Below are 17,992 nucleotides of genomic sequence, written 5' to 3'. Positions count from 1 at the left end.
CCAGGAGCCCCTCAGGAGCGGGTTGGGCTGCCTGTCAGCCACCGGGGCGGGGGTCCTGCCCGGGCACCTCCCGTCCCGCCGGGTCGCCCGTCCACCGGCGGCGGCTCCACCCAAGATGGCGGCCGCCAGTTAAGATGGTGGCTGTAAGGGATCGCCCGCTCCCACCCCGAGAGCTACGAGTGCGCGCGTGGGGGGGGGGACGGTGCCCCGGGACCACGGTCCTGCGAGCCCGGGGAGAGGCAGCCGAGCAGCCCCGGCCCCCCATGCCCGCGGTGGGGCCGCGCCCGGCCCGTACCGGCTCCGGCCGGCAGCGGTGGTGCAGGCAGCGGGCTGCGGCCGGGCCTGGCGACGCGCCGGGAGGCGGGCAAGCGGGAGGCGCCCGGCGGGGCCGGCCCCGCCGCTGATGTCAGCGCGGCCGCCCCGCCCGCCGCCGCCGCAGTGACAGCTCCGCCCGGGCCCAGTCGGGCCCAGCCCAGCCGAGCCGAGCAGCCGGAGCGGGAGCGGGGCGGGCGGGCCGGCCATGGCCGACGACTTCGGCTTCTTTTCGTCGTCCGAGGGGGCCGCCGCCGAGGAGGACCCGGCCGCCGCCTTCTTGGCCCAGCAGGAGAGCGAGATCGCGGGCATCGAGAACGACGAGGGCTTCGGGCCGGCCGACGGCGAATCGGGCGCCGCCCCGGCCGGGCAGGCGGCCCCGCCGGAACCGGGTGAGCGCCGCGCCGCGCCGGGCGGGCGCGGCCGGGGGCCCGCGGGGTCCGCCTGGCTGCCGCGCCCGGTGGGCACGGAGGGGGCTGCCACCCCCGTGGGTGTAAAGGAGGACTTGTGCCCCCTCTTGCCCCGAGGGCAGGGAGGGGTTCCCTCCGGGCTGCACCCCCCACCCCCCCCCGTGGGACTGGGGATCCCCGTGGGATGCACGGCATCCCCAGTGGGTGATGGGGTCTGTGCTGTACCCCCAGTGGGCAGGCGACGGGGCTCCCCAGTGGACCAGGCCTGCATCCCAGCAAGGGCTGTCTGGGGTCTGTGCTTGGTCCCAAAGGGCTTGACGTTGGGGTTCCCTCTCAAACCTCAGGATGTGGGGTGAATCCTGAGCCGGGACTTGCCAGCTGTGGGGCAATTTCTCCCCCATGTGCTCAGGCTGGGTTCCCTGGGTTGGATGGATCCCCGTCTCCAAGTCTCGGTGCCCCCAGCTAGGGCAATGAGGAGCATTCAGGTGGAGCTGAGGAGCAATGACAGCCTTGTCACTGTCCCCACAGACAGGAGAGGCCTTTGGGGTGCAAAATGGAAGGCATTTCCACTGGGGACATTGTGGTTCCAGGCCCTGCAGGCAGAAAGTGCTAATCCTGATCTCCTTCCTCCAGTCTGCAGGGGCAGGGCTTCACGAGTCTGCTCTCTACATGGACATAGGGAGGCTGCTGCCACAGTACTCTGGCTCCTTCCACTAACCCAGGCCCACAGGGCCTCCTTGTGCTGGCTGTGGAGCAGTAGTTTCACCTCTCCGCACACAGGGCCCGGAGAGGTGTTGACGGCCGCGGTGATAAATGCAGTCAGGCAGGCTGGAGCTGGGTGTAGTCGGAGCTGCACTGTGGGGGCGAGCACCGTGGGGACGGCGCTTGCCTGAGCTGCGCTGCGGCTGTGCGGCTGCCTGCGCCTGCGGCTAGCTGGCTGGCAGAAGCCCTGTGGTCATCACTGGGGAGAGCTCAGGGCCTGGAGTATGCCTCCTTCAAAGCCTCTTCTCTCCCAGCAGCAGAGACCCCTGCATGGGGCTGGCCTTGTGACCCTGGTGTGCAGCTTTCGGTGTTCTCTGGGGCTGGGGGGCAGATGGGGCTGTACCCCAGCTCTGGGTCTCAGTGGTGCCTCATTCTCAGCCCTAACATAGCAGCTTGTCCCAGGGGCATCCCCCCAGGTGGGCTCTTGAGGACCTCATCGTGCATGCTTGCCCTCTTCCTCCTGGTGGAGCACACCGCAGTGTTTCTGTGGGCTATGTCCCTGGCAGGGTTGCCTTCCCTTTGCAGCCCTGCACTGCTGGGCACTCGGCCAACAGCTTCTGGGTCAGCGGTCTGTGTCTGTCGGCAGCCTCTGCCCGGCTGCTTGCAGGCTGGGGTTGGTCAGGTTGTCTTTCTACAGTCAAAGCACCTGCCTGTGTCCAGCCTCGTGCCTGGAATAGTTTCCCTAATCTTCAGATAAGATAAAACACCAGTGAAAATACCATAAAAACATAAATGCCCTGAGAGGCTTGTGTGGGGGAGAGGGAGGTGCTGGCTGAATCCCACCAAGGACAGGATACCATGGGGCATGGCCCACATGCATGGGGCTGTTGTGGATGGGTGTGCTGGGCTGGAAATGGCACAGACAAACTCCCAGGAACAGATTTGCTTCAGTCTCATGAACACCAGCCCCTCTGGGATCACCTGCAGCTGCCATAGTTGTGCTTTATTTTCTCTTCTTTTTTCTCTAGCTGGTTTCCAGAATGGAGGAGCCACTGTCAATGGAGATGTCTTTCAGGTGAGAGCTCAGCCCCTTGCCCCGGCCCAGTGGTGCTAAGGGGAATTGGGTTGGTATGGGGCCAGCATTCCGCTGCCCTGCCCCCAGGATTGACTGGAGTTTGCTATCCAGCCACAGAACAGCTGTGGTGCTCCTGGAAAGGTCTGGGTCTCATGGGGGAGTCCTGGCAGCTCCACTGTCACCCCTCTTTGAAGAGAAGGTTGGTTCCACCTGCCAGGACCTGCCCCAAATCTGTTTGCAGGTGGCCTGTGCCCTGAAGGAATGCCTGGGCCCTAAGAGCAGATGAGAAATCCTCTATTCCCCACAGAAGCCCCCTCTCTCCAGCCTGAGTAGCTCCTGGAGGCCTCCGGAGCAGTCAGGACCATCTCTTGGCAGAGGCCAGAGCCAGGACAGGGCTGCCATGGGACACCTGCTTTGCTGACTTGGCAGCATCTCCCATTAAAGCCACTTGCCACGTGGCCAAGGGTGTTTCATGGGGGCCACCCACCTGGGTCTCAGCTCCCTCTGGGAGCCTGAAGCCCAGCTCTGCTGGCTACAGGAGAAGCTGTGCCAGCATCTGACAAGCCCTTCACCCCACTCAGTGCCCAGCAGCGTGGCATGTGCATTGCCCGTGCCTAGTTTATGCGATGATAATCACATCAGAAACAGGACAGACTTAATTAGATTGGGGATCTTGGAGGAAAGCCGTAATCCCATTGATGAGCTCGGTGTCAGGCTGGGAGTCCCAGCCAGCGGAAGGTGTTAGGGAGGGGTGCTGAGCCAGCATGGTGCTGGGCCTGGCGGGAAGCCGTACAGGCAGCTCGGCTCAGGAGCGAGGGAGGCTCTTGCCTGCAGGCTGGTGTCCAGGCAGAGAGCAGTACCTCCCTTGGGCCCTGCTTCTCGCCTGGCCTCTCCCTGTCTGCTGTGGCCAAGCCTGTAATGACGCTCAGTCCTGGGGCTGCCTCGGCCTAAGTCAGGGCCAGGGAAGCCCGGTGGTGGTGGCGAGCGTGTCACAAAGCCGGTGGCTGTCCTCTGCTGTGGGGCTGCCCAGAGGATGTGAGAGCTGCATTGGCAGCAAGCGGCAAGTCAAGGAGGGGAATGCTGGTAGGTCTTTCTGGGTGACAGGGCCTGGGGCTGGGAGCTGGGACAGCAGTTTGAGCAGCGCTTTGGGGACACTGTCCCAGATGTCCCAGCCTGTCACCCTCCCTAACTCCTATCTTGGCTTGTCTGAGTGCTTGGAGTGTGGAGTCCTGCCCTGCTGCTAGCCGTTCAAGGTAGCTGGGCTGTGGGAAGAGCTGGGGCTGACGGTGAGGTGCTCATTGCCTGCAGGAGTCCAACGGCCCCACGGATGCCTATGCAGCCATAGCCAAGGCTGACCGCCTGACCCAGGAACCTGAGAGCATCCGCAAATGGAGGGAGGAGCAGAAGAAGCGCCTGGAGGAGCTGGGTGAGACCCAAGGCTGTTTGTGGCCATGCTCATGGTACCTCATGATGTGGCAGTCGGGGCCCTTGGGGTCCCTCACCTGGAGGTGACCCTGCTGCATCCCAGAGAGGTGTCTCGTGCCCCACACTGTGTGGGTGCCCCTGCCAAAGATCTGCTGTCCTTGGGGCAGTGATGCCTTTCAGGCAGTACTGGTGGAGACTGGGGACAGGCCTGGGGGGCTGCAACTGTCCTGCCTGCCGAGGGGCTGCCCAGCAGACCCAGTGGTTGCCAGTCTGGCTGATGGGGTCTGTCTCACTCTGGCCTTAGATGCGGCATCGAAGGTGACTGAGCAGGAATGGCGTGAGAAGGCCAAGAAGGACCTGGAGGAGTGGAACCTGCGTCAGAACGAGCAGATGGAGAAGAACCGGGCAAACAACAGGTACATGAGGGTCAGCATGGCCATGAGGGCTGCGATGGGAGCTGCTGTGCAGCCCCATCTGCCTTCCTGGGATGTCTTTCACCACAGTGGGGCCCAGCCCTGCAGGGACAGAGCTTTGCCAGGCAAGGGGAGAGGCCCCAGGGCTTCAAGCTGCTCCGGTGGCTGTGCAGAGCCAGCCTGGCTGGAACCACACTGGGATCACTCTGGGATCTTAATGCCTCCTGCCCCCTGCGCGGGCCTCGCATCGAGGCAGGGTTGGGGCACTGTCTGTGCAGCCCTGCCATCACCGGCAGGTTTTCCTGGTGACGGGTATGCTGTGATGAGTGCGTCACGCTCTGTTGGGAGGATGCTAATCCCCTCTCTGTTTCTCTCTTTCTAACCCTCTGCCTGCCTGTCCGCTCTGCGCTCTCTCTCTGTCTGTGCCTCGGGGGCTAGGATCGCTGACAAAGCCTTTTACCAGCAGCCGGACGCCGATGTGATTGGCTATGTGTATGTGCCTCTTACAGACCATATCCTGCCCCGCAGGGTCTGGGGGTCCTGGACCCAGCACTGGCTGCCCAGCCAAGGGAAGGGGGGGATGCTGGGAGGTACTGGGCCCTGGAGAGGTCCCGGAGGGAGGATGATGCAGCTGAGCATCTCTAAATGGTGGAGTCTTAGGAGGCAAGTGGAGCTCCTGGAAATGCCCCTGTGGCATTCACCTGTGGCTGGGTGAAGAGGCAAAGCTGTGGGGTCTTGTGCCTTTTGAGGGATGGCTCTGGGGGTGGAGAAGTCTTGGGAGCAGGCAGACACCCCAGTGCCCCTGGATGAATGATGTCTTCGGTGAGTGCAGCCAAGAGCAGCCTTGAGCATCGTGTGTCTCTGGATCCTGGAGGATGCTGAGCTCGTTGGCTGGAGCAAGGGGACAGGAAGCGGGGACACGAGGGGTTCCCAGACAGAGGGGAGGGTCTCCTTGGAAAAGGGTTCTGCTAGTGACAACCCTCGACGTCTCCACAGGGCCTCGGAGGAAGCATTCCTGAAGGAGTCCAAGGAGGAAACCCCGGGCTCCGAGTGGGAGAAGGTGGCCCAGCTCTGTGATTTCAACCCCAAGAGCAGCAAGCAGAGCAAGGATGTCTCACGGATGCGCTCGGTGCTCATCTCCCTCAAACAGACACCCCTGTCCCGCTAGCTGCCACCTGGCACAGCCGGGAACACAGCAGGGCAAGGCCAGGCTCACTGAGCCGGGCAGCTTCGTGGGGCCAGCCCAGGAGGGTCCTCACCCTGCCTGCCCCCTGCTCCCTGGTGTGCACCTCGGCTGTGCTGGAGTCACTGGTTGTAACTCTCCCCATGGTTTTCCTTTGCTTAAAAGGTGCATCGGTCTCTTTTTACACTTATTTATTACTGTGGGATTTCCCCGGGAAGCAACACTGGGTGGCAGATCTGAGTTAGTGGGGAGCCTCCGGCCTGGGCTCTGCAGGAGGTTGTACCCAGGGGCATGGCTGAGTGGGAGGGGGAACGCTCCACCCCACGTTCCCCACCTCACCCCTATGCTGGGCATAAACCTGCCTGCGGCTGTCCTGGCGCTGGGCAGCTGCAGGCATGGCAGCCCCGTGTCTGGGCTTGGGGCCTAGCCCCGAGGCAGTGATCCTAGTGGGACCCAGGGCTGCCGTCTGCCTTTCCTGCGGGGTTTTGAGCAGGGCTGGGAGGGTGGAGGAACAGCCCCGACTCGGCTCCACACTGCTAGGTCCTGCGGGGAGCGCGGCTGCAGCATGGTGCTACCAGGCTAGCAGGGACTGAGGAATGTGAGTGCGGGCACCCAGGCTGGGCCGGGACTGCTAGCAGTTGCCCCAAGCCCAGCAGAACTCTCCCCAGCCTGGCTGTGCACCCCAAAAAGCTGGCGGGGCTCCGAGCAGTAGTTGCAGTGTCCGTGTCCCATCCACCCTGTGGGGCTGCTGGCGCCAGGCAGCACGGTAATGCAGGGCACTGGGAAGGGGCCACGGGGTGAGTGTGCAGGATGTTTTCTGTCCCTCCCCAAGTCCACCAGCGGTTGGGAATGTGGGGTGCCAGTCTTTGGGGGCCCTTGGCTCTGCTCTGCTCCTTCCCCTGCTACTAGGATGGAAGATTGAGGCTGCATGGTTGCAGGGAAGCGTGTAGGAAGGTCCAGATGCTGTGGGGCAGGTCGAGCCCCCAGCTCCCTAACCCAGGGGCCCAGAGCAGGATTGGGCAGAGTTCTAGTGCTTGTGCTGTCCCTGGAGAACAACCTGCACATCTGTCTGCAGCTGCTCTGTGGCTTGTCTCTGGCCCCTGCTGGATTTGCACACCTAAGGCAGTGTGGCAAGATGTCTCGGTCCCGCTCCCCGCCCCACAAGGCGCACACTTCCCAGCCCAAACACTGTCTTTCTCTCCTCTGCTTGGTGGGGCCAGCACCAGCCCCTCCAGCTTGGAGGCCCAGCCCTGGAAACCTGCAAAACTCCCAGCTGGCAGGAGAGGAGCAGGCCTGCACGCACCCTGCTGCAGGGCAGCCTTGAGCTTGTGCCCTGGGTCTGGCCCGCTGGGGGCTTGGGAAGGGCTTGCAGCAGCGGGCTGGGGGGACATGGAGCAGAGCCCACAAAACATTTGCTTGAGCCTCACTGCAGAGCCCTGTTCAGCCAAAAAGCAAGTATGCAGAGCTCTCCTGCCCTGCAGCTATGGCTCCACAAGTCAGGAAGGTCACCTGCCCTGCTGCTGCAGCCCTCATGGGGTGGCTGGGCACCCTTGGCTCTGGGGCACAGGCTCAGCAGCGGGCTGGGAAGGGAGATGGTTACATAGGGAGTCACTTGGTGTTGTGTTGCCCCCTTGTCCATAGGGCTGATTGCTCTTACTCTGTCCCCCTGCGCTCCAGCATACGTAGGCAGCTCTGCTGCGGTGCGGGATGGACGCTGATGCAGAATACCTGGGGACTCAGCTGCCTGCCTCTGCCTTTCACTGCAGAGCAGCGGGAAGCACCTCTGGCTGCTTCCCAGGGACAGGGAGCTCCCCTGCGCTCTGTCCCTCCAGCCCCCACAGGCCGCCAGTTCCCTGGGTCCCCCAGCTGCCATGCACCCCATATCAGCAGGGGCAGCCAGCTCCTGGGGAGCCATGCCCACAGCTGTTCTACATCCCCTCGGCTTTAGTATCTGTGACTGTTCAAAATACCTGTTACAAATAAACCGACATCTCCAATCCTACAGGGCACTGTCGTCTTTCTGCCTCAGCAATGCACACGTGTTTAGGAGAGAACCCACAGCCATGAATCCTCCTGTGGAAAGGACAGGGCTGGAGGAGAAGCACATCCTACAGGAAAAAGTCGGAGCGAGGGGAAGGGCCAGAGGGTTTGCGCTAGCCCTGGGCAGAAGCAGTGGCAGTAGGACAGGGAGGGGACCTGCGAGCTCCTGCTTGTCCAGACAGGCCAAGCTGCTCCCCAGCCTGCTGCGCCCATCTCCAGGCTGCCAGGGCTGCCAAGGGATTGCGCTCGCAAATCTGCCCACCGGCTGCCTCTCACACCCCTGCCCCAAGCTGGCTGGGCTAGAAGTGCCAACCAGGCAGCCAAAAGCGGCTTCTTCTGGGAAAGACGTGCTGAGCAGGCAGCCAACCAGAGAAGGCAGGCAGTGCCACAGCCCCACAGCAGGCAGAGCCCCAGGCTCCCCGGTGCCAAGGTGGAGCTCATCCTGCTCAGCGCCAGTGATGGCTTGTCCCCCACCCTCGCGTCTCAGAAGTCAGCTCTGGTGGGCAAGAGCTTTCCCTCTCTCCTTGATGAGGCCCACCAGTGCAATTCCCTGGAAAAGACAAACCAAGCGCTCGTTTGTGGGCAGAAGTGGGTTTACCCCTCACCATGTCCTCCAGAGAAGCTTGTAAGGGCAAGCTGCAAAGCCACTGCAGGCCAGGGAGGGCCGGGGCACAGGCACCTACTTGCAGACACCCAGAGAGCAACGTCTGGAAAAAACCCAGGCGGCTCAACATGAGGAGGCATTGCAGCACAGTTAGTGGTGTCTGAGCCCTTTTCCCTTGCAAGGATACGCTCTGCCTACAGGCAGGTACAAGCTGCCGCAGCCACAGAGCAAATAGAGCCTACAGCCCCATGTCCTCCTGGCTCTGTGGCCCTGACATGGGGGAGCAAAGCCTCGTTGCTCACTGTATTGGGTCTGCATGGCAAGGTTTTGGTAGCGGGGGGGGCTACAGGGGTGGCTTCTGTGAGAAGCTACTGGAAGCTTCCCCTACGTCTGACAGAGCCAGTGCCAGCCAGCTCCAAGACAGACTCACTGCTGGCCAAGGCCGAGCCCATCAGCGATGGTGGTAGCGCCTCTGCGATAACATATTTAAGAAGGGAAAAAAAAGTTGCTGGGGCACAGAAACTGCAGCCGGAGAGAGGAGTGAGAACATGTAAGAGAAACAACCCTGCAGACACCAAGGTCAGTGCAGAAGGAGGGGGAGGAGATGCTCCAGGCACCGGAGCAAAGATTCCCCTGCAGCCTGTGGGGAAGACCATGGTGAGGCAGGCTGTCCCCCTGCAGCCCACGGAGGTCCACGGTGGAGCAGATATCCACCTGCAGCCCATGGAGGACCCCACGCCAGAGCAGGGGGATGCCCGAAGGAGGCTGTGACCCCGTGGGAAGCCCATGCTGGAGCAGGCTCCTGGCAGGACCTGTGGACCCATGGAGAGAGGAGTCCACGCTGGACCAGGTTTTCTGGCAGGACTTGTGACCCCGCAGGGGACCCATGCTGGAGCAGTCTGTGCCTGAAGGACTGCATGGCATGGAAGGGACACACGCTGAAGCAGTTCATGAAGAACTGCAGCCTGTGGGAAGGACCCACGTTGGAGAAGTTCATGGAGAACTGTCTCCTGTGGGAGGGACCCCACGCTGGAGCAGGCGAAGAGTGTGAGGAGTCCTTCCCTGAGGAGGAAGGAGCAGCAGAGACAATGTGTGATGAACTGACCGTAACCCCCATTCCCCATCCCCCTGTGCTGCTGGGGGGGAGGAGACAGAGAATTCGGGAGTGAAGCTGTGCCCGGGAAGAAGGGAAGGGTGGGGAGAAGGTGTTTTAAGATTTGGTTTTGTTTCTCATTACCCTACTCTGGTTCGATTGGCAATAAATTAAGTTAATTTTCCCCTAGTCAAGTCTGTTTTGCCTGTGATGGTAATTGGTTGAGTGATCTCTCCCTGTCCTTATCTCGACCCACAAGGCTTTTGTTGTATTTTCTCTCCCCTGTCCAGCTGAGGGGGAGTGATAGAGCGGCTGTGTGGTGCTTAGTTGCTGGCTAAGGTTAAACCACAACACACACCAAACACCCCTGGTATGATCCAAATGATCCAACGCCAACGCCGGGACTTGGAGCTGCCCATGACGACGTTTGTCATGACACAGGCAGTGCAGCTCCCTCTGGGAACAGGGCGCTTGCTCAGCAGCCAGCTCCAGCTCATATGAAGCAGCGAGCTGCGCAGGAACCAACCCCCCAGCAAAAGCAGTGGAAGCAGCAGCGTGTCCCAGAGAACACGGCCAGGCCCTGTTTATGGAAATGTGAGTTCCCAACTTGTTTTCACAGGGGCTTACATTTCTTATGTCCTGCTTGCATTACCACAGCTTTGAGACAGCCGTGCCTGCTCCCTTTTCTTCCTACACTGTTTACTCTTCTGGCTTTTCAATGCTCTGCAATCCAGCATCAGTGAGAATCTTGCTGCAATTCACTTTATTACTCACCAGTTGCAACCAAACAGATTACATACTCTCCCCAAAGAACTCACCCGCTGCTTATGGACTCTTTCCTGCCAGGATCAAGCCATGAACAGAGCTGTTCCTTCCTACCCTGGCAGCTCATTTCTCAAATGTTGGTGCACCTCCTGACTAAAGTGACCTCAGTGCAGACCACGACCCACAGGACACAATTTTAATAGACTGTTACAGCACCAAGCAGGGACAAGAGGTCTGATGGGGGTGGAGAGCCACAGCCTCCAGTGTTGCAGAACGATAAGCTCTGAGGGAATCAAAAAATGCCATGGCCCAAATTGCAGGTTAATCACAGGGGTGTATTAGCTGCGTTTCCAGTGCTCTAGAACACAGAGCCTCTCTGACAGCGGCTCTGCCAAGACATCACAACTGTCCCACAGAAAACTCCACGCGCAGCCAGAATCCACCCTTCCAGCTGGGGCACAGGCTGGTGGGCGCGTGCCTGCGGCCGCAGCTTCTCTCTTGCCTGATTTCACTTTCTAGATTTCATGGCCGTGACCACCATGCCTCCCAGGAGGGCTGCGAAAGTGAAGCCCTGGGCCAGGATACGTGCCCGCATCATCAGCTGTGACTGACGGGTGTTGCCTCTCTTGAAGCTGATCAGTCCGTAGGTCAGGATGCCGACGGTGCAGAGGCAGCCTGCGGAGAAGAGAAGAACGGAGGGACGGCTCAGGGGAGCGGGGCAAGGCAGGGGCTTCGAGGACCACCCCTCCTTCCCGTCTCCCCCCACGTCCCCGCCCTGCACCTGAGCGTCGCTGGCTTGTTAGACAACACCCTCAAACGAGAGACATGCCTCCCCGCAGGGCAGCCCCTTGGGTTTGGGCTCAAGAGGGGCCGACCCGCAGCTCACGGCCCTCCCTCCTCACCAGCCTCCATCGCCCTGGCCCTTCCCCCCCCCCCCCCCATCGTCACCCCACAACCTCCCCCCTCACCGAGGGGCACCAGGGGGTTCTCGCGGGTCTTGCGCAGGAACTTGTCCCCGAAGCCCTCATCGCTGAACACCGGTAGCGGGCTGGGCTCCAGCGGCGGGGGAGGCCCAGCCGCCATGGCTGCGACTCGCAGAGAACGTGACCACCCGCGACCCTCCCCGGCTGCCGTAGCCAAGGAAGAGACGCCGGCTCCCGGCAGGCCGCACGCCCCGCCCCCTCCCCCGCCGCGGGGCATGCCGGGGGCTGTAGTCCGCAGCGGGCAGACCCAATGGGCTGTACTGCTGGCGCGGGACTACACTTCCCGTGGTGCCCCGCGGCGCGGCCACGCCCCGCGCGGCCCGGCCCGGCGCTCGGCGGGGGCAGCGGCAGCAGCGTGGGGCCGCCATGCCGAAGGCGAAGGGGAAGAGCCGGCGGCAGAAGTACTCCTACAACCTCAACCGCAAGCGGCTCTACCGCAGCGCCCGCCGCCGCGCCGCCCCGCGTATCGCCTGGTGAGGGCCGCGGGGGTGGGCCCACGGAGGGGAGGGGGGCGGCGCGGGTCCGTGCGTGGGCCGTGTGGGAGCGGGTGCCCCGGGGGGACCTGCCCCACGTCTCGGTGGGTGCTTGGGGGACGCTTGGCTGTGCGGAGGGTGAGCGCAGCCCGTGATGCCGGTGCCTGTCTCCACACAGCTCGCATATCCGCCATGCCTGGGACCCGACCAAGTCGGTGGCGCAGAACCTGGCCGAGATGGGCCTGGCCGAGGATCCCAACAAGGCCGTCCCCATCCCCAAGAAGAAGCTGCTGGTAAGTGCGGCCGTGTCTCCGCCGGGGAAGGGCAGGGGGCTCGGCTGGGGCTGCTCCTTTGCGGGGGGTGGAAGGTCAGGCTTCCCCCACGACACGCAGCCGGGCTGGGGAAGGCAGCGTGGAGAGCAGCCTGCCTTGGAGCGCGGGTCAGGTGGCTCTGGATCAGTCTCTGTAGGTGGATGGGTTTCTTGTCTTTATTAATATGCTTTTCTCGCCAAGATCCTGGTGTGGGAATGAGCTACGGTGTCACAGGGAAATAATGGGTTTTGGGACAAATATAAATGATGTCTGTCAATCTCCTGGGACTTGCCATAGAGAGGTGGGGTTGGGAACACTGCAGCGGAGTTGCTGCTGATAACAAAGAAAGCCTCTTTTGTGTACAGCAGCGCCAGCCCGGCACGCCTGCATCGGCCTGCCTGCATCGGTGGGCAATGCTTCCCGGTGAAAGGTGGCCCCACGAAATGTCACGCTCATAAAAAAAAAACAGGAGTGACCTTGTTTGCCACCTGTCTCCATTCACACACTATTGCTTGGGCGACAGGCTTGCCCACGAGCTAGCTTAATGGCGCAAATAAGGCTCTGCTTAAGCCAGCTGAGATTTCCTGGTCCTTGCAGCCATTATATAAGCAGTTTGGTGTTTTGGGAGCAATGTATGGGTACACAGCTCTCTTCCAAATGGGCTTTTCTTGAGTTGCCTTCTCTCTCATTTAACACAGGGGATGGAAATGGAAAGCAGTGGACAGGAGCAAGGAAAGAAGATAGTGCGAAAGCCCTACGTGGTGAACGGTCAGTGCCGCTTCTGTTGTCCCCAGGGAGCGCTTCACCACCTCCAGCCTTGGCAGGTTTCCTGCTGAACCACACTGCTGCTGTTGCATTTGGGGTTCTCCCAAGGCTCTGTGGGTTATTTTGTCTCATCTTTGTGTTGCCAGGCTGTTGTCAGTTGCTGTGCTGTGCTAGGGGCAGGGAAGGCTGTTAATTCTTGTCCAGGCTTGTGGGCTTATGGAGGAGTACTCCCCTGGCAGCAGTCAGCTGGGGGTTCTCGGCCAGGCCGAAGCTGAGCCAGGAGCCAGGTCCATGGCTCTGCCGTTCCTGTGTGTTCTCTGTCTCATGAATTTCCTTTTTCCTCCTGTGCTGCCTTTTTTGCAGTATTTCTATCTGCAGCCCCGAGAGGGCTCTTGTCACTCTGAAACTGCTGGTGTGTGGCACCAGGGTGAGGAGACACTGTGGCTGCAGTACCCCGCATGTTTTAGTTGTGGGCTGGGCAGCTCTGAACAGTCATGCTCTGCAGCCTGGGCAGAATGGCTCCACTCCTCATGGTGTGAGCTGGAAAGGAGCTGCAGCGCAGGCCTGGATGCATGCAGCCTATGCGGAGGGCTGCTGTCTTGTTTGTTTTCCTGCACAATCGTGCTGGGAAGCAGCCCTGTGTGTGTGAGCAGCCAAGCTGTGCTGCAGGAGCTGTGCTGTTTTCTGCAGTACTGGCAGGGCTCGACCTTGGGAAGAGACTGGGGACCGCTGAGGTGCTGCTTGCTTCCCTCCCCTGCTTCATGGTGTCTCTGTCCTCTGCCTAGAGATGGAATATGAGGCCAGTCTCCCTGAGAAGAAGTCAAACACGCTGTCACGAGACCTCATTGACTATGTGCGGTACATGATACAGAACCATGGGGAGAACTACAAGGTAAGTACTGGCTGTCCCAGAGCGAGGAGCACCTGGAGCGATTCACTCCTGGATCTTCTGCAGGATGGGAATTGCTAATCCTCTCTGTCCTGGCTCCTGTTTCGCAGTCAGCTGATTGTTAAGGGGAAGCAGCACTTTGAACCTTGGCCAGATCCCTGTCTGACTCAGGCAGCGATCACAGCCAGCCTGGGTGGGCCTTTGGAGTGTGGCTGGGCTGGTTTGGTGTTTGCTCTTGGGGCCACTCCTCTGATTTACCCTCTCCTTTGTCACAGGAAATGGCTCGAGATGAGAAGAACTACTACCAGGATACTCCCAAGCAGATTAAGAGAAAGATCAATGTGTACAAGAATTTCTATCCCGAGGAGTACAAGGATTTCATTGCATCACTCAAGCAGGAAAAGATGGATGTGCAGTGACTGCCCTTTTTTCTCAGGTCTGCCTGCAAGTGCAGGCTTGACGTGACCATTTTTTGAACCGGGCGGGGACTGACAGACAGGTGACAGTCACTCACGGGCTCAGTGCCTGCAAGTTCAGCTATGCAAAGCCTCTGGCGATGGAGGAAGGACCTTCATTAGACAGAGGGAGTTATAACCAGGCATGAAAGACTTTTGGCCATGGCTTGTGGCGTTGGGACTGAATGTGCTGTGCTGCTCGTTTCTGTGTGGCAGCCAGCACTTCTTTTGCCTTGTTAAAATAAATCACTCTTACAAGCTGGTGTGAATGTCTTGCTCACGGGCTCTCGCTTGGCGCAGTCCCGTGTCGGAGAGATCCCGGTGTCAACCCACGGGACATGGGCATCAGGCGCATGTTACCTTCTGCAGCAACGGGGCTGGGGGCCTGTGGGGGGCCTGTGGGGTGCAGGCAGTGCTTGGGCCTTTGCTGATTTCCCTGTTGGCAGCAGAGGTTGGGGTGGGGCCATGTGCTGCTTCCTTCCCCCACGAGTGACCTTCCTGCCTGCAGCTTGGGAGACTGGGCTGGGGGTCCCTTCCCTGCCAAGGAGCTGGAGGGCAGCGCAGAGTGATCAGCCTCTTTTATTGACAAAAGGAAGGAGCGACTGTACAAAGGTTTTGCAGCAGAGACCAGAAGGAGCAACTGTACAAAGGTTTTGCAGCAGAGACCAGCCGGCACGTACTCCCTTTCCCCAGTGTGCTCCCCAGCTTCCATGATCGGTTTTCCAGGACCCAGCGCCCATGGCCTGACCCAGCAGCCTCCTGCCTGTAGGCAGGGCTTTCTGTGGTCCCCAAGCCTGGCTCCTTCCCCTTCTCCTTGGGGCAGCTGAGAGGGAGCGAGACCAGGCAGGGGGGCAAATGCCTGCTGAGCACAGGTCCTACCAAACAGCCCATCTTTACCCCTGTTCAGGGTGGAGAGGCAGTGCAGGGCTGCCCAGTACCTGCTTTCATCTCTCTTAAACAGGGCTTTAAATACAGAGTTGGGGAACTTGAGAGCTGCGCTCAGCCCCAGTGAGGGACAGCCTGAGCTCATTATTCCTACTGGTGTGTGTTGTACTGGCAGGGTTGTGGTGCAGGGCTGCGCCAGCAGTAACTCCTTGTGTTTTTCAGGAAGGAGAGCCCATCTCCTGGGATGACTTGTCCATGCAGGTGGGTAAGAGGGCTACCTCGCTTGTTCAGCCCCATTCATTTAATATCCTGCAGGGCTGCCATGAAGGTGTGAGGCCCTGCCTTGTGCTGCATGTTCCCGCTCACCAGGAGGTAAGAGCTGTGCTTGTGCCTCCATCCCAAGGGAGATTTCGTCCCTGAACTGGGGGAGGCGGCTGCTCTCTCCCCACGGCAGAGAGGAGAGCCTGCTGCTTGTGTTCCCTGAGGGCAGCTGTGCCACAGCTCAACCCCAAACATCATGGGGTGCAGCAAACACCCCAGGACTGGCAGCCCATCTACCAGCAAGTCAGCTCCAGCAGCACCCACCCAGCCGCCTTCATCTTCATGCCACACACCCCAAAGAAGAACTGTGCCGGGGGTGGGAGCCTGTCCGCCCCCCACGCGGGCTCAGGGCTGGGAGAGCAGGGTGACCAGCAGGTTCTTCACATGGAGGACACTGGTGGCGGTGCTCAAGCTGGCCCAGGTCGCGCTGGTGGGCAGGAGGAAGAGCTCCCGTTGCCTGCTGAGCATGTGCAGGGCCAGCTCCTCCTGCAGCTCTGCCGTGCTCAGGGCATCACTCTTGTCCTGCGAGGGAGAGAGGTGGCTGCTCAGGAAGGGAGCAGTGCCGGCAGGCAGCCACGCTGCCGGCTGGCAGGAGCCCTGCCCTGCCTGTGTGGTCCTGGCAGGGATCGTGCACAGGCAGGGCTGCCTCGCTCTTGCATTGGAGTCGCTTTGGTGCAAGCTGACAGGAAGCAGCACCAGGCATGCGCTTGGTTGCCTGCCTGGGGAATGTATTTCCCCTTGGGGATTTTGCAGGCTGCTGCCTGGGTGCTCCTGAAACTCTTTAGTCGGGGCACTGGTAACAGTAGCCGCGCCTCCTGATGAAGACTGGAGGAGACAGGCCCTGAGAAATCAGATTTTGCAAGAGTGGGTGGATTTTGGGTATCAGAATTTCTGCTCGGGGCCCTGGGGAGGGACAGTTTTGCTGCAAACAGTCCCAGAGGTAGCTGGGACAGACAGACACATGGACGGACACCCACCTGCTTGTTAGCCAGCACAACCAGAGGCAGCTGGGGCTCCGCGGCTAGCAGCGTGTGCAGCTCCTGGCGCGCTGTCAGCAGGCGCGACCTGTCCACCGAGTCCACCACGAACACCAGCACGTGGGCCTGGCTCAGGTAGTGGGGCCAGTACGCTCGCAGGTTCTGGCTGCCCCCCACTGTGGGAGATGGGCAGGATCAGGCACGGGCACGGGGGTGAGCAGGGCTGCCGCCTCACTGCAGCACCCCAGGGGACCAGACCTCCCGCCGCTCGGGATGCTCTGAAGCCCCAGCCCGCTGCTGGCAGGTGGGGGGGTACCCTCCGAGCCATGCAGGCTCAGCCCTGGGGGACACATTGGGGCCAGGCCACCCTTACCCTCCAGCAGGTCCATCTCCAGCCCCTCGACAGAGAGCTGGGCAGAGTTGAAGCCGTGGGTGGGTGCGATGTGATCCCTGGCCGTCTGGCTACAGATGTAGTGCAGGACGCTGCTCTTCCCTGCCCCGTCCAGCCCCAGCACCAGCACCTGCCGCCAGTCCAGCTGTGGGGGCACAGGGGGGCGCGGGGTGGGTGGGTGCTGATCCCAGGACCCGCAGCCCCGTGCTTGGGCGGCTGGTTGAGGGATGAGCCCCGAGCAAGGGGTCCTGCCAGCCCCCCCCCCCCAGCCCCTGTGCCCCGCTGTCTCCAGCCCGGTGGGCTCCAGTGGTGGTTCAGACCGGGGACCCCTTCCCCAGCAGGATAGGCTGCAGCAGGGTCCCCAAGGGCTGTCATCCTGCGGAATATCCCGGGGAATCCAGTCTGACCCACTCTGGGGGATCCTGGTGTGAGAACCCAGAGGGATCCTGACCCCGTGCCCCCTTCCCCAGCCCCACGTGCTCAGAGGGATCCCCGCTGGCCATCCAGAGCCTTCCCCAGCCTGGTGATCACAGGGGCGATCCCGACCCCCTGCCCCTTCCCCAGCTTGACGGTCTCGGGAGTGTGAGGAACCGGGAGGGATCCCGACCCCCTGCCCCGTCGGGATCGGGGGCATCCCGCTAAGGGGCTCCCGGTATAGGGGATCCCGGGGAGATCCCGACCCTATGCCCTTCCCACCCTGCGATGGGCCGGGGGTCCCGGCGAGGGTCCACCCCCCCCCCCTACCGCGTCACCGGGGGGGGCTCGGTCCCGTAGCTCCCGCAGCTCCTGCTCCCACCAGCCGCCCCAGTCGGTGCCGGTGCCGGTGCCGCGGAAGTAGATCTTCCAGGCGATGAAGATCAGGGAACCGACGGCGGCCACGGCGGCCCCCAGGGCTAGCGTAAGGTCCCGGAGGGCGCCGGGCAGAGCCATGCGGCAGCGGCACCGGCAGCGCGCGGCCGCGGTGCAGCTGTACCCCCCCCGCTGCCCCCCCCGCCAGCTGTGCCCGCGGGCGGCGGGCCAGGCCAGCTGTGCCCGCCCCTGACGTCACCGCCGCGCTTAAAGGGGCCGCTCCGACCGCGGGTGGGGGCGGAGGGAGAGATGGGTGGATGGATGGGTGGATGGATGGGTGGATGGGTGGAGAGGCGGAGGGAAGGAGGGGGACACGGAGGGATGGTGGGGATGGAGGGAGGCTGCAGGACCTCCCCAACCAGTGCTCTGACTGGCCCCACACCTGCCCGGCAGCTTGGCACCCAGCACAGCAGGTGCCCACGGGCCCAGGAGTTGCGCCCGCTGCCCACAGGACTCGTTTGTCCTCATTCTTTCCCGGTGGCACATCGCATCCCTGCCCCGGGCCGGGTTCCGTGGCGGCAGCGGCAGCGGCAGCGGGGCCTTCCTGGGAGCCACCGTGCCCGGCCTCCGCGGCCCTGGGGGCGGTTGCAGCAGGGTGGCAAGGGACTCCCGACCCCGCTACAGGGGTCACGGGTGGGCTGGGCACCCCTCCAGCGAGCCGACGCGTTTTG

The 17,992-nt window shown here is 61.9% G+C and overlaps 4 protein-coding genes across 5 annotated transcripts; 2 read left to right on the top strand and 2 right to left on the bottom strand.

Moving 5' to 3' along the window:
* The first annotated feature begins 392 nt into the window (after positions 1 to 392).
* CLTB (clathrin light chain B) lies at positions 393 to 7,522 on the top strand. 2 transcript variants are annotated; one of them, XM_052816153.1, is made up of 6 exons: positions 393 to 704; positions 2,453 to 2,499; positions 3,808 to 3,925; positions 4,229 to 4,340; positions 4,776 to 4,829; positions 5,334 to 7,522. In XM_052816153.1, the coding sequence occupies exons 1-6, from the start codon at positions 521 to 523 to the stop codon at positions 5,503 to 5,505; spliced, it is 687 nt and encodes a 228-aa protein (XP_052672113.1). In that variant the 5' UTR covers positions 393 to 520; the 3' UTR covers positions 5,506 to 7,522. The 2 variants fall into 2 exon arrangements, with proteins under 2 accessions (XP_052672113.1, XP_052672114.1); XM_052816154.1 differs by lacking the exon at positions 4,776 to 4,829.
* A 2,682-nt stretch (positions 7,523 to 10,204) lies between these two features.
* HIGD2A (HIG1 hypoxia inducible domain family member 2A) lies at positions 10,205 to 11,194 on the bottom strand. Its single transcript, XM_052772164.1, has 2 exons — positions 10,991 to 11,194; positions 10,205 to 10,697 (listed from the first exon to the last, which is right to left on the bottom strand). The coding sequence occupies exons 1-2, from the start codon at positions 11,103 to 11,105 to the stop codon at positions 10,531 to 10,533; spliced, it is 282 nt and encodes a 93-aa protein (XP_052628124.1). The 5' UTR covers positions 11,106 to 11,194; the 3' UTR covers positions 10,205 to 10,530.
* Positions 11,195 to 11,305: 111 nt separating this feature from the next.
* On the top strand, positions 11,306 to 14,167 carry NOP16 (NOP16 nucleolar protein). The gene is made up of 5 exons (XM_052772059.1): positions 11,306 to 11,478; positions 11,657 to 11,771; positions 12,488 to 12,557; positions 13,340 to 13,446; positions 13,719 to 14,167. Exons 1-5 carry the CDS (start codon positions 11,372 to 11,374, stop codon positions 13,860 to 13,862), a joined length of 543 nt encoding a protein of 180 aa, XP_052628019.1. The 5' UTR covers positions 11,306 to 11,371; the 3' UTR covers positions 13,863 to 14,167.
* Positions 14,168 to 14,459: 292 nt separating this feature from the next.
* ARL10 (ADP ribosylation factor like GTPase 10) lies at positions 14,460 to 17,446 on the bottom strand. The gene is made up of 4 exons (XM_052772058.1): positions 17,217 to 17,446; positions 16,455 to 16,617; positions 16,082 to 16,257; positions 14,460 to 15,626 (listed from the first exon to the last, which is right to left on the bottom strand). Exons 1-4 carry the CDS (start codon positions 17,400 to 17,402, stop codon positions 15,450 to 15,452), a joined length of 702 nt encoding a protein of 233 aa, XP_052628018.1. The 5' UTR covers positions 17,403 to 17,446; the 3' UTR covers positions 14,460 to 15,449.
* Positions 17,447 to 17,992: the final 546 nt, after the last annotated feature.

Source organism: Harpia harpyja, chromosome 20 (assembly GCF_026419915.1).
Source record: "Harpia harpyja isolate bHarHar1 chromosome 20, bHarHar1 primary haplotype, whole genome shotgun sequence".
NCBI classification, from domain to species: domain Eukaryota; kingdom Metazoa; phylum Chordata; class Aves; order Accipitriformes; family Accipitridae; genus Harpia; species Harpia harpyja.
This window is presented reverse-complemented; position numbering and strand designations above follow the sequence as displayed.

What these genes read in the sequence shown, in the direction of transcription:
- ARL10 (XM_052772058.1), bottom strand. Translation starts at nt 17,402, where the DNA reads ATGGCTCTGCCCGGCGCCCTCCGGGACCTTACGCTAGCCCTGGGGGCC. An exon ending in GGAGATGGACCTGCTGGAGG is followed by an intron (nt 16,258 to 16,454) that starts GTAAGGGTGGCC and finishes CATCTCCCACAG; the next exon opens with TGGGGGGCAGCCAGAACCTG. An exon ending in TTGTGCTGGCTAACAAGCAG is followed by an intron (nt 15,627 to 16,081) that starts GTGGGTGTCCGT and finishes TCTCCCTCGCAG; the next exon opens with GACAAGAGTGATGCCCTGAG.
- NOP16 (XM_052772059.1), top strand. Translation starts at nt 11,372, where the DNA reads ATGCCGAAGGCGAAGGGGAAGAGCCGGCGGCAGAAGTACTCCTACAAC. An exon ending in AAAGCCCTACGTGGTGAACG is followed by an intron (nt 12,558 to 13,339) that starts GTCAGTGCCGCT and finishes TCCTCTGCCTAG; the next exon opens with AGATGGAATATGAGGCCAGT. An exon ending in ACCATGGGGAGAACTACAAG is followed by an intron (nt 13,447 to 13,718) that starts GTAAGTACTGGC and finishes CCTTTGTCACAG; the next exon opens with GAAATGGCTCGAGATGAGAA.
- CLTB (XM_052816153.1), top strand. Translation starts at nt 521, where the DNA reads ATGGCCGACGACTTCGGCTTCTTTTCGTCGTCCGAGGGGGCCGCCGCC. An exon ending in AAGAACCGGGCAAACAACAG is followed by an intron (nt 4,341 to 4,775) that starts GTACATGAGGGT and finishes CTCGGGGGCTAG; the next exon opens with GATCGCTGACAAAGCCTTTT. An exon ending in GCCGATGTGATTGGCTATGT is followed by an intron (nt 4,830 to 5,333) that starts GTATGTGCCTCT and finishes ACGTCTCCACAG; the next exon opens with GGCCTCGGAGGAAGCATTCC.
- HIGD2A (XM_052772164.1), bottom strand. Translation starts at nt 11,105, where the DNA reads ATGGCGGCTGGGCCTCCCCCGCCGCTGGAGCCCAGCCCGCTACCGGTG. An exon ending in GAACCCCCTGGTGCCCCTCG is followed by an intron (nt 10,698 to 10,990) that starts GTGAGGGGGGAG and finishes TCTTCTCCGCAG; the next exon opens with GCTGCCTCTGCACCGTCGGC.